Source organism: Emys orbicularis, chromosome 4 (genome assembly GCF_028017835.1).
Source record: "Emys orbicularis isolate rEmyOrb1 chromosome 4, rEmyOrb1.hap1, whole genome shotgun sequence".
Taxonomy (NCBI): Eukaryota; Metazoa; Chordata; order Testudines; family Emydidae; genus Emys; species Emys orbicularis.
The window spans coordinates 66,193,034-66,206,808 of record NC_088686.1 but is presented as its reverse complement, the minus strand read 5'-3'; the positions used below and the strand labels follow the sequence as shown (position 1 = coordinate 66,206,808).

The 13,775-nt window shown below is 42.8% G+C and overlaps 1 protein-coding gene across 1 annotated transcript in view; it reads left to right on the top strand.

Annotated features, from left to right (window-relative positions):
• UBR1 (ubiquitin protein ligase E3 component n-recognin 1) overlaps positions 1-13,775 on the top strand; it is a 139,066-nt gene that overhangs the window by 81,957 nt on the left and 43,334 nt on the right. The window contains exons 31-34 of the mRNA XM_065404224.1: positions 6,702-6,795; positions 9,266-9,418; positions 9,842-9,939; positions 12,242-12,335. Of these exons, the coding sequence (XP_065260296.1) occupies positions 6,702-6,795; positions 9,266-9,418; positions 9,842-9,939; positions 12,242-12,335 (439 nt within the window). The remainder of the gene's footprint in view (positions 1-6,701; positions 6,796-9,265; positions 9,419-9,841; positions 9,940-12,241; positions 12,336-13,775) is intronic.

The following is a 13,775-nucleotide window of genomic DNA, read 5'->3' as shown; positions in this document are numbered from 1 at the left end:
AAATTTGCTGAAGCAGTTGAGTTTTGTTCCTTAAACTGAAGAGCATGTATTCTAGCTCTGAAGATACAAAATGAGTGGCTATTTCTCTCTTGTATATTGATCCAACTGTAGAAATTGATTTTTAATTAGCTGTCCCTGTCTTGTTATAAACCACAACCAGTCATCTGTACAAATCCCGCTTATTCAAGTTTATTAACATAACCACAACAAGAATAGCCCAAACATTGGAGTGTGTAGAAAGATGATATCCATTTTTTTATTGTTTTTTCTTTATTATTTGTAATATGCTAGTGCCTAGGGACCCTAGTCATAGATAAGGACCCCATTTTGCCAGGTGCTGTACAAACACATCTTGGTACCAAAAATTTAGGTTAAATCACCGATAAAGATGCCATTGTATCCAGTGAAGCTCATCTCTAGTACCTTTTTTTTCTCAAATCCTTCCTGTAATAGGATGCCAGGTTACCAAAGTAGCTGGGGAAATAAGGAAACAAATCTTCTTCACTTGCCCAAGGCCACTTGCAGATAGATATTGTAAATCCCCTTGTTCCTTTAAGTGATTCCACACACACACACACACACACACACACACACACACACACACACACACACACACATATATATATTTGGAGAGCTGGAGCTGCATGAGTGGGGAAAGTGTATGTGCCTGTGTATATGTTGACACCAGTATAAAAGTGGTCTGACACCAGGGTGCATTATATTATCACATTCTTCACTTGACTTTTAGCACCTGTAAGGTATAATTTACTATTACATGCAAGCAGAGGTCTTACTTTAAATTCTTTTCTACTTTCTTTCTTTCTTTGTGTTCATGTTATAGTACAAGCATATGTGTTCAAACAGAAAGAACTCCTTATGTAAGCTGGGTAGAACTATTGCCATTCAATTCTGTACTATTCAAGGCCACCTTTTTGTGAAAAATTAAATCCTACCCTGACTACATATTGCAACACAACAGAATCTGTTAAGTTTTCATAATGGTGTTGCCAATGATTTCTTATATGTTAAGAATTACATAAGGCAAGCAAAAGATAGTCTTTGCTTTTGGATTTGGTACAGTAGTTCGAATGCTTGCTCATATCCATTCCAGTGGCAATGCTCGGGGTGAGCACACACCTACACTGGAAAGTTGTTTGTTTTGTTTTGTTTTCCCTCAATATCCGTCCGGTTGGCTCTGGTGCCCCCTGGAGTCGCGCCCTCATAGTGCTGGTATATAGGGCCCCGCCGCCCCCTTAGTTCCTTCTTACCGCCTGGAACAGTCGCTGGAACTGCTGCTTGTCCTTGCATTTTCCCACATGTACCTCTCTCAGTGGACTTTGTTGATTATCTGTAAATAGCTCTCTATCTAGAGTTTAAGTTTCAGTTAGTAGCGGATTCCGCTTAGCAGGATTAGCCTTTCCCTGGCACGGGGGTATGCCTTGGTCCCCAGGGTTCAAGCGTTGTGCCATAAGCCGATACTGGTTAGCGACCCACATTTCAGCTGTCTCAAGTGTTTGGGCGAGGCCCACGTGCAGGAGCATTGCAGGATTTGCAAGAGCCTCAGGCTCAGAATGAAGGAGGGCAGGGACACTAAACTCAAATTCCTCCTTATGGAAGCAGCACTTCGTCCCCCTTTGGAACTGAATCACATTACCTGGCACTGAGTACTTTGGCTTCAGTAAGAAGTGTCTTGGCGTCTCTAAGAGGGATGCAGTGCTGTTCTGCTTTTCTGGGGCCCAGGGAGGACTCTGCACCTATGGCCTGGGACTCCCAGCACTGACACTCATCTTTGGTGTCAACTCTGGCATGGGATTCTCAGCATCACTCTCCATCGCCAGTGCCAAGAAAGAAGCAGAGAAGTCAGACTCTGAGGTGGAGTTGTACACTTCCCGCAGCAGCAGAAACCGCTCGATTAGCAATGCCTAAGGCTACAATTTTATCATGGATATTTTTAGTAAAAGTCAACAAAAAATCACGGAAGCCATGACCTGTCCCTGACTTTTACTAAAAACATCCCTGATAAAATGGGAAGGGAAGAGGCTCCAGAGGCTGGGAGCTGCAGGGACCCCATTGCCCAGTGTCTGGGAGGGGTCCCCCTGCCACCCTGTGGGGCTTGGGGCGAGGGAGGGGTTGCCTGCCACCCATGTCAGCAGGGGAGCTGTGGGGACCCCTGCCAAGGTTAGAGGCTGGGGAGCTGTGGGGCCCTTCCCACGCCTGTGGCCACTGATCAGCTCGGGGGTCCCTCTCCTGGCGCAGCTGGTGGCCGCGGGGGGGCCCTGGCTACTCGCGGCAGCTGAGCTGCTGCAGTGGGGACCCCCTGCCAGCAGTGATGGCTGGGTAGCTCAGGGGTCACTGCCAGCGGAAGCTGGGCTGCTGAGGGTCTCCCACTGCGGGCAGCGGCTGGTCAGCTGTAGGGCCCCAATGTCACAGAGGTCACTGGAAGTCACAGATTCCGTGACTTCCACAACCTCCATGACATAATCTTAGCCGTAGCGATACCCAATGGCTGAGATGAACTAGGGCATCCCACCGACAGTCTGGCCACTGGGGCAATGGCAGATGCCACTACAGTGGCCATTCTGGAATTCCTGGGCTTTTCAGCCAGTCCAGGGTCTACACTCAAGGAGGTCCTACTCCGTTGCATTGGAGTCAAGAGCTCTTGCACCACCTACCTTGGAGCAGGGTCCAGGCCTTGATACCAAACCCGGTACCAAACTGCAAGACCCAGCACCACAGGATTTAGCTGGTGCAGAGGCTGAGGAACAAGGCTCCTTCCTCCTCTTCCTCCTCTCCCAACGAGGCAATGGTGGGAACAAGTATAGCACCTTCCCAGGATGACTACAGGACGCACTGGGAGCTCCTCAGGCGGGTAGCCCAGAACCTGGGTATCCAGATGGAGGAGATCCCACTATCCTTCCACGCCTGGGTGGACATCTTAGCAGCTTCAGGGCCATCGTGGGTGGCTCTGCCTTTGAACGATGCCATTTTGGACCCCATCAAGGCCTTATGGCAGACCCCTGTGTCCCTCCAACCTACTGCAAAGAGGATGAAGAAAAAGTATTCTGTCCCTCCCAAGGGGTATGAATTTATGTCCACACATTTCCCCCACCACCAGTTGGCTCAGTTGTTTCAGCGGAAAATGAGCAGGAGCAGCAAAGGCTGACTCCTAAGGCCTAAGATGCCAAAAAACTAGACCTTTTTGACAGGAAGGTGTACTCAACTGGCGGCCTCCAGTTCAGGATGGCAAACCAGCGAATGCTCCTGAGCCAGTATGATTTCAACTCCTGGAGCGCAGTGGCAAAATTCAAGGAGCTTTTGCCGCAGGAGTTCAGGGGTGAGTTCTCGGTCCTAGTTGAAGAGGGGAAATCAGTGGCAAGAGCATCCCTTCAGGCAGTTTTGGACATGGCAGATTTTGCAACCTGATCCATGGCTTCAGCTGTGGTCATGAGAAGAAGCTCATGGCTTCGGTCCTCGGGGTTACCCTGTGACGTGCAGCAGACTGTGCAGGACGTTCCATTTGAAGGCAAGTCGCTCTTTTTTGAGCAAACAGACTCTGAAAGACAAGAAGAGCCACCCTGAAATCCTGGAGGGAGCCAGTATATGGAACCCCAGGGAAGCACTATAAGCTCCAACTGACAACCCGCTTCTACTCACCACAGCAGAGACAAGACTATAGCAGGAGAAGGAGTAGAGGCTATAAGAGGAGGCCTCCGTCCAGTCATCATCTGTCCCAGTGCCAGGCCTGCCCCTTTCCCCCCCCGCCCCCTGGGATATGGTGTGGTCTAAACAGGCCTTTTGATGGGATGCTCAAGGGTGGCATACCAGGACAATGTGTGGATCCGATTTCCCCTATATTTGTGGACCAGTTATCCCACTTCTGTCGGGCATGGGCCCGTATTGCCTCAGATCACTGGGTGCTGCATGATAGAACTGGGATATACCCTTCAATTCAGTTGTTCTCCTCTTTCCCACTCTCCCTCCTTCCCCCTCTTCAGGGACCCTTCGCATGAGCAACTTCTGGTCCAGGAGGTGCAGTCGCTCATCAGGGTTGGTGCCATGTAAGAGGTTACATCGGAGCTAAGGGGCCAGAAGTTCTGCTCCTGTTACTTCCTAATTCCAAAGTCCAACAGCGATCTCAGACAGATCCTGGACCTGCGAAACCTCAACAGATTCATGAAGAAACTGAAGTTCCACATGGTCTCCTTGGCCGCCATTATCCCTATTCTGGATCCAGGGGATTGGTACACTGCCCTCAACTTGAAGGATACATATTTTCATATTGCGATCTTTCGAGGACACAGAAGGTTCCTATGATTCGTTGTGAACCACATGCACTACCAATTTACAGTGCTCCCATTGGGCCTGTCAGCGGCCGCTCGGGTGTTCATGAAGCGCATGGCAGTTGTTGCAGCCTTCTTGAGAAGACAAGGGGTTCAGGTCTGCACTTACCTCAACAACTGGCTGATCAAAGGTCGGTCCAAGGCCCAGATGGAGGCAAATGTGCAGTTAATACCATCAACTTTCCAGGATCTGGGACTATTAATAAACATGCAGAAATCCATCCTTTCCCAGGTTCAAAGAATATAATTTGTTGGGGCGATCCTTGACTCAACCTAGGCCAGAGCTTTTCTTCCAGAAAACTAGTTCAGAACTCTGGGGGTCCTCCGAGACCACCTAAGGAATCACCCCATCACCACAGCAAGGAACTGCTTAAAGTTCTTAATTAAACTTCTGATCTATTAGGTATCACCAAGCTGCAATATCGGCCTTTCACCTATGGGTGAATGGCTGGTCGATCTTGAATGCAATCTGTGGTTGTTTTCTTAAGGGTTGAAGCGGCTATACCCCCAGGTATGCCACCCACTCCGTCCCTGGGACCTCAACTTGGTGCTGGCAAGGCTAACTGGTACCCCATTCAAACTGCTGGCAAGGTGCTCCTTGGTCTACCTGTCCTGGAAGGTGGCCTTCCTGGTCCATTAGTTCTGCCAGAAAGGTCTGAGATCCAAGCTCTTACTTCAGAACCACCGTACACTGTCGTCTTCAAGAACAAGATGCACACCTAGCCTTCCTGCCAAAGGTGATCTCACAATTCCATAGTAACCAGGATATCTTCCTACCAGTCTTCTACTCGAAACCACATGCTAACAAGGAGGAACAGAGACTCCAAGCATGCACTAGCATTTTACATAGAAAGGACAAAACCCTTTCTGAAATCCACTCAGCTCTTCATAGCCGTTGCAGACAGAATGAAAGACTGTCCAGTCTTGGCCCAGAAGATTTCATCATGGATCACTTCCTGTATCCACACATGCTACGACCTAGCGAAGGTCCCGGCTCCTCCCTTGGCAGCCAATTTTACAAGAGCTCAAGTATCATCTGAAGCGTTTGTGGCGCAAGTTCCAGTTCAGGACATCTGTAGAGTGGCAACGTGGTAGTCAGTCAACCTTCCCAACCTTTTTCTTTGAGACCACCCAACATGCTATAAAATATCCACAGCCCACTTGTGCAACAATAACTGGTTTTCTGCATATAAAAGCCAGGCTGGCATTGGGGGATAGCAAGCAGGGCAGTTGCCTGGGGCCCCATGCCACAGGGGGACCTGCAAAGCTACATTGCTCAGGCTTTGACTTCAACCCTGGGTAGTGGGGCTCAGGGCCCCGAGCTTCAGCCCCATGCAGTCGGGCTTCAGCTTTCTGCCTTGGCTTTTTAATGCTGGCCCTGCTTGGTGGACCCCATGAAACCTGCTTGTGGTCCCCTAGGGAGCCCCGGACCCCTAGTTGAAAACCACTGCATTACACCATCACCCAACAACCCAGAGACAATGTGGGTTTCGGCCGAGTGGTGTTGCAGTCAGCATGCCAATGAACTCCAAACCTTCCACTGGTGCAACTGCTTGGGAGTCACCTACGTTGGAATGGACATGAGCAAGCACTCGAAGAAACAAAAATAGTTACTAACCTTCCGTAACTGTTGTTCATCGAGATGTGTTGCTCGTTACCTCCCCCTCTTGCCTGCCGCTCTGTTGAAGTTAGCTGGCAAGAAGGAACAGAGGGGGCAGTGGGGCCCTATATACAAGCGCTATGAAGGTGTGATTCCAGGGGGCCCCAGAGCTGACCTGACAGATACCACTGAGGGAAATACTTTCCGGTGGCAGTGGTCGGGGCTAGCACACAACTACATTGGAATGGACTTGAGCAACACATCTCAAAAAACAACAGTTACGGAAGGCTAGTAACCTTTTTTTCACATCAACTTGGTGATATCTACTGTTGAAAGTGTAGGTGATCATTTGGAGAATCTTCTGTTGCTGACCTCCATCACCAAATACTGGAACAAAGACAGTACAGCTGAAATCCCAGGCAGATAAAGTGATTGAACATACTGATGCCTTTTTCCAAAAGATAATTCAACAGAGAAGGACGTTCATTTATTGACTGACCATTGATTTCAGATTTCATTGTTTTTCTTTGGTAATTTCACATTAAGATAGGGCTTGATGGAACAAGGGGTGGAACTGTGGCAGCATAGTTTTGCTTGTGCTCACCTGTCAGGGCATTATTATAAAGAAGCTTGCAAAACCAAATTTTTAACTTGAATGTGTTTACTGTGGAAAAATGAAAACTTAGCGGGGTTTTTGTCTGTATTGACCAAATGTACTCTAGTATTCTTTTAATCTTTTTGCTCCCCTTCTGTCTTTCCAGATACATTAGATCCTCTTTTCATGGATCCAGATTTGTCATGTGGAACCCATACAGGAAGCTGTGGTCATGTAATGCATGCAGCCTGCTGGCAGAAGTAAGAGGATATCTTTGCAATACTCTTTCATATTTTATCTCTGATTGGTGTCTAAAATTTCTAAGAGTATAGCAGCACAACAATACAAAATATTGACGTTCAAATAAGAAGTCAGCCAGTCCAAGTACTCAACCAGAAAAAATCAAAGAAATCTGGTACAAGAGCAGTCTCAAAAACCAACAGGAGGAGCCAAGTCCCCATTGGCCTAAAAAATAGTCTAAGTGGGGTAAAACTGATCAAGAGCAAGAAGCCACCTCTCATAAATGGGACTTGCATCATGCCCCTAAGTAGCCAACAAGGGACTCTGATAAATCTCCAGGAGAGTTACACAGCACATAATCTTTGACCATGTATGCATGTCACTAGACCAGGCCTGACTACACTTAAGGACCAAAGCAGGCCTGCCCCAGCCAATCATAACTGTCAAGTCAGGACACTGCAATTGCCTCTAGACCGAAATACTTAAGGACTTGACTACGAAGGGCTTTTTGTCTATCAATGCTTTTATATCACAATGAGTAACATGTTGGTTAGAAAGAGACACAAATAAATATTGACAAAAAGCCTTAGATTGATTGAAGCTGTGAAAAATAAAGTTAGAAATTTCATCACAGTGAGGTATCAGAAAGATGTGAAGAGCTGGATCACCCTATTATAAGTTACTTTGTGATATCACATGATACAGACAATATCTTGGAGGCTCTTTGATTTTTATATTTGTATGTGTCAGTTGGCTATAACTAGTCTAGTTATACTTTCAGTGCTTATCTATTTTTAATGTTTTTATGGTAAATATCAGCATAAAACAAATAAGCACTCTAAAATCGTACAGAAAAATGTTCCTTGAGTATTCTACATGAATGACTTCTATTCTTGGCAGATCCTATCCACATATATCTAAATAGAACAACATTGGAACCCAGTTTCCATGCCCTTATTAAGAAAAAGTTAACTTACTCTGTGGAGTCAGGTGGCACCTTAAAGACTAACAAATTTACTTGGGCATAAGCTTTCGTGGGTAAAAAACCCACTTCTTCAGATGTGTCTTCAGATGCGTGGGTTTTTTACCCATGAAAGCTTATGCCCAAATAAATCTGTTAGTCTTTAAGGTGCCACCGGACTCCTTGTTGTTTTTGTGGATAGAGACTAACACGGCTACCCGTCTGGTACTTACTCTGTGGGTAGATAGGATTAAAAGAAATGGACAGAAGACTCTTCCCTTATACTAGATTTTGCAGAAGGTTTGAGTATAATCGTTTGCTTATTACATAAGTGATATATTAATGTATTAGTTTTACTCAAAAGGATGCCTGCCACTTACATTTTAAAGGAATATATATACAGCAGACAAAATACTGCAAAATACACTTTGTCTAACAGACTATGTTTGGAATGTATGGAATACCTATGGAATTTCCATTTTACATTTATTGCAACTCTTCTGCCTGTTGTATAATTTGGAAAGATAAAACTGTTTTGATTTTGTAGAGAGTAGTTTCATAAACATTTTGTATGTTGAGACCATTTTTTTCAGATCTTTGTCATCTTTCCTTTGTTAGATTTGCTTGCCTTTTCCTTCATTGCTCTTAATCATCATTTAATTAGAAGATTTTAGTTTAAATTTGGACCTAAAGTTAGACAGACACATCCATATGTAAGCTGCTTGTGTATCTGGTTTTCACATAGGTGCTGATTTTTAGATGAAAAGTAATCTGCACCCACCCTTTATTGGGAAAACTATGTCAATCAAACAACTGATTTTCTTTCCTTTGACCACATACTTAATGTGGGTTTCAATGTGTTTTTTGTTTTTAAATTTACTTTTACCACAGTTCTGTGTTTATCCAAGGTGAATTTTCTGTAAGGATATCTTTGAAATATAATCTAAATTATCCACTTCCATTTTACTTCATCAAAAACAAGGATATATTTTTATATCTGGTGGTGAGACTGGATCCTTACAACAGATAAGTCACTAATGGACATTCATCCATGAAGTGCTATTAGCTGTTGTTAAAATAGCATTTATAGGATATTTATATATTTACCTTTGAATGCTGTGGCTTAACTTTAAATTTCTAATCTAGGAATATGTGTGAGGTGCTTTATGATGTAGCATTAGTTTAAAATGTTGGGGGGGGGGGTAGCAAATTTCAGAATTGCTTGAGTGTAAATATATTAAATAAAATACACACTTATATGGAGGTTAAAAGTAGGAAAGCTCTCTGCTGTTCTTGCCTGGAAGGTGCTCTGAAATTACCTGGTTCACATACCTGTTCAAAGATTTAGTTTTGTTTTGGTGTCCAAACATGTGGAACATCTATGTATTAGTTGTGTAGCAGAAGAGGAGTCTGGTTGTTGGCATAGAAAAGTACACACCAGACATACCATTTTGCTCTTTAAATTCTTGTTTCTGTGTTGCACAGAGGCCATTCTCCTTGCTAGCTGATTTTTCTTTTTAATGTTGCAGGTACTTTGAAGCCATGCAACTGAATTCTCGACAGCGTCTTCATGTTGAACAGATTTTTGACTTAGAGAATGGAGAGTACCTCTGCCCACTCTGCAAGTCTCTGTGCAACACTGTGATTCCCATTATTCCTTTGCAGACTCAGAAGATAAACAGGTGAACTCCAGGGACAGTCTATTTCATGATTCTAAGAATAAAAGTTGTCTAGTGCTTGTAGGGGAGCCAACCTCTGATGGAAAGTTTTGAATAATCTTTCCAACTGCTATATGGGGCTGCTTAAATCCTTACTGATCGCCCACCTTGTTGTCTGTTCTGGCTTCCAAAATCTATTCTTGGAAAAAATTTCTAATACCATAGACCACTTAGGTTTCTTACCAATGAGAGAGTATTTCTAGTACTTAATATAAATTCTAAAGTTTAGTTAATGTTTGCGTAGGGTATCTAAATAGTTGTGTAAATGCTAACTCTGAACTTGTTCTTTGTCACAGAGATGTGCTATATGTTTTTCAAAGATTAGGCTTCAGGTCATCTGCTTACCTATGTTTTAACGTAACCACTGGTTTTTATTTCTATTCTCAGTGAGGATTCAGAGGCAGTAGCTCAAATTCTGACCCTGGCTAGGTGGTTGGAGATTGTCATGGCCAGGATATCGGGGTACAGTGCGAAAAACACTAAAGGTTTGTTATCTTAGCTTTTGAGCTTTACGCTAAAATCATTTCCAGAAAAATACCCTTTGAATTTTTCATTATTATAGTAAGAAAATATAAATATTTATTTAGAACAGAAAGTATTCTGTATTCTAGAACAATCAGCTGGCGTTTTAGGTACAGAGATTGCTACTTGATTTTTCAGTTGTGTGGTCTCACTATAAGGAAATACATAAAAGAAATTAAAGTATTAGTATACTTTTCCTTTGTGAACTGAGGATTCAAACACATTGTACGATCTCTTCTCGTCTCTGAAGGCCTCTGTTCCGAAAAATGGTGATCCAGGGGGAAAATTTCAAAAATGCTTAAGTGATATAGCAGCCCAAGGGCTTGTCTACACTTGAAACGTTACAGCTGCACTGCTGCAGATGCGCCGCCATAGCACTTCAGTGTAGACGTTACCTACACTGATAGGAGGGGTTCTCCCATGGGCGTGAGTTGTCCACCTCCCTGAGAGATGGTAGGTAGTTGGATGGAATTTTTCGGTCAAACTGGCACTGTTCATTGAGGATTAGGTTAGCTTACCTACATAGTTCAGAGGTGTGGATTTTTTGTACCCCTGAGCGACACCGTCAAGTCAATTTAAATTTTCTGGTATAGACCAGGCCTTAGTCTTACAGGGATTTAGGCTCCTAAGTCATTCCATACTTTTGAGAAATTTACCCTTAAGCTTTAAAAATAGCTCTAAATAAATGAGCAACTACATTAAATCTTTGAACAATTTTATTAAAGCAGCTGATTACTTTTTGAGGGGGAAAATGTCATTATTCATCCCAAAAAGAAATAGAGGTCATTTTCAGTTAATTTTCTAGGCGATCCTAATCTGAGCAACACTTCTGTCGTAGTCTGACTGTGCAACTGTCATGCATAAGTTGTCAGTAATATACAACGAACTATTTTTAGATACATTCATTTCTTATGGATGTACTTTTTCAAAGTACCCTTAAGTCAGTGACCTTTTTTGACACAGCCATATGTCTGCACTAGTTAATTGAAGCGTAAGAAGAGAGCTCCAATAAGGTGCTATTAGCTGTAGTCATGGCTGCCTCCTAGCTATCTCAAAAACATTCAAGGAGATGATGGTCTAGGTCTTTAAAAGCAGCATTCCAATGAGGGGCATCTTTGGGTTACTCCTTTGCAGTATGAGATAAGTATTTTAAAACTGAAACTCACTATGTAAACATACTTAGGTTACATTACTTAGTGGCACAGCTATTTACTTCGTTGATATTTGGAGTGGCATCTTCATGTGTACTTCCACTTTCTTATGACTGGAAGGACTGCGACTTTCTACAATAAGGTATTCAGTGAATGTGACTGTGCTGAGAAGAACTGTAAGGTGAAACTTGACCTTGTTCCGGTTGAGTAATCGCTCAGTCAGAATAAAAGGAGAGGTGCTTTTGCATAGTGCAGCATAGATCTACTTATGCATAGAGCTTCACACTTATTACTCTGTTGCTTTAAATAAGAACATTAACTCATTGGAACTAGAGATCATCACTACCCAAAGCGAAGCAAAAATGTATAATGCCTGTACAGTAACTCTGGAAACTCTGACTCTGGTATCAACAAGTCTTGGTGTCCGGGAGACACCAGGAATCTGCATTGCCCTAGAGCTTTTTGATTTATGTAAAAAGACCTGATACCCCTTAGATCGTACTCTGATCCATGTGCCCACAATGGATATCACCAGCTTTATGGTGCCATATGTTTGAGAAGCAAAGTCATAGCCTTTTCTAAGCTGCTGACATTTCCAGATATTTATGCTACGACATTTCCAGGAATTTAATAACTCCTTTCCCTGACTCCCTTGGAAGACCATATAACATGCACTTGGCAGGACCAGCAGGAACATAGCCCAAAGACCCTATCAGGCTTTTTTGGATTAAAATATTTTATTGGGAATTCTATGAAAATGAAGAGGGGAATTTAAAATAAAAGGCCAAAAATAAATCTATCTGTGAATATTGCAGAAAGCATCAATATGCTTAGTTATAGACTATTGACACATTCCAGGGACCCATACTTAGCAGGAAAATTCTCTTTGGCTGTTTCTCTCACTGTCTCCTTACCAGCCAAGCACTGCTTTTGTGTCCCAAATTTCTGAGAATAGAAGAAAATGCTATTTAGGGAGGAGGATTAGAACACAGATTGGCTGGTGAGAAAGCAGTGGTTTGTTACAATTATTTCAAAAGCAGTTTAAAAGAAAAAGGAAGTCTATGTATATTGACGCAATTGTGTTTTAATATGATCTAATTTTTTTTCCTGGAAGGAGAGACGCAAAATGCTCCATCTTTAATCAACAAAGGAATGGGAGACTTTACTTCAGAATTCCATTCCATCCTTAGTTTTGGAGTTCAGCCTTCGTAAGTGTTGCCAATTGTTTGTATTTTGCTGGAGGAATCTGAAAGTTCTATGTTCTGTGTTTTCTAAAATGATCTAAATGTGTCTCAAGATTTTGGAACTTGCCTTCAATCTTTGTATTGGAAAAAGAGGTCTTTGTGTTCTGGGCACAGAACTGGGAGCCAAAAACTTTCTGACTTGTAGCTGGAGCTTTGCCGCTGACTCCATGTTCATTTAACTACTCTGTGCCTTAGTTTTCTCAGGCATCGTGTTTCTCTGTTTTGTAAGAATTAATGTTTTTAAAGTACTTCATTGATGAAGTTGTTTGTTACAGATTTACTGTGGGGAATGGGATTGGGATGTCTAATATTGTATGGAAAAGAAAATTGTCTGCCCCTTGGGATAGAGAGATTGAATTGACAGATTCTTTGGCTTTGATCTCTCTACGGTATGCCTTGGTCTTTTCCCTCCCCTCCAGATACTGCTCCAGCTAACCTGCCCACTGTACTTCTACTGCCCACAGCATGCTGAATAATGTAACTGTTCTTCACCCCTTGTGTTATCTCTGCTATCCAAGCTTAGTGTGGTTATACTCTGAAAAATGTAAAAAATTGCATCAATAGTTCCATACTTCTGTTATGTTGTTCCATATCAGAATTGCTTCAAGTACAAATAAAAGCTTTTTTCCCCAACTGCTGCTGCAGCAAATGCATTCTGGTCAAAAAGCTAAATTGGGTTCTTTGTCAGGCTCAGGCATCATTTTCAGGAAGAAATATTCTGTTTGGAACTTAGTTAAACATTCTGATGCTGATGTGTGAGCCAGAATAGAGTCCAGATCATTGTACCACAGCTGTTAGTTATACTTATACTTACACTTTGAACACACGCAGAGCAGATCTGTTCATTAAGATTGTGCTGGTTTTGCATAGTCACTTTTCTGATCAGAGTTGTCCCTTTTAAGGACTAAGCAAGTACTAACTTTAAGGTGCTCCTTTCTTTTAGCAAAATTTCAGAATTATTAAATTTAATTTTAGATTTGAAATTCTGTCCCCCATTGCTAGTCCTTTATGAGAGATGAATGAGAGGAGATATGTTTTCAATGTGACAATTAAGTTTCTCTTTCCCCACAGTGTAAGTTCATTTCCCCAATTTATCACTTTTTGTAATAAATAGTTGTTGGTGCTCTTTTCCTGAATATGGGATATAGTATGCCAGGCATACTGAGGCCTATATTTCCCCAAATTTGCCTTCAGCTTATTAGGTCTCACCCTTCTTGGTTCTCAAACATTTGCTTGTAGAGGTCACTAAATCAATGCATGTGTATACCAAGGAGTAAACTAAAGTGCAAGAATCTGTACTGGTTCTCCATGATGCATTAGGATTTGTTTTATGGATACAGTCTCTTCCTTGTTTCTCTTACTGCAGATAAACAGTCTTGGTGTTCAGTAGTTCTTTCACAAGGA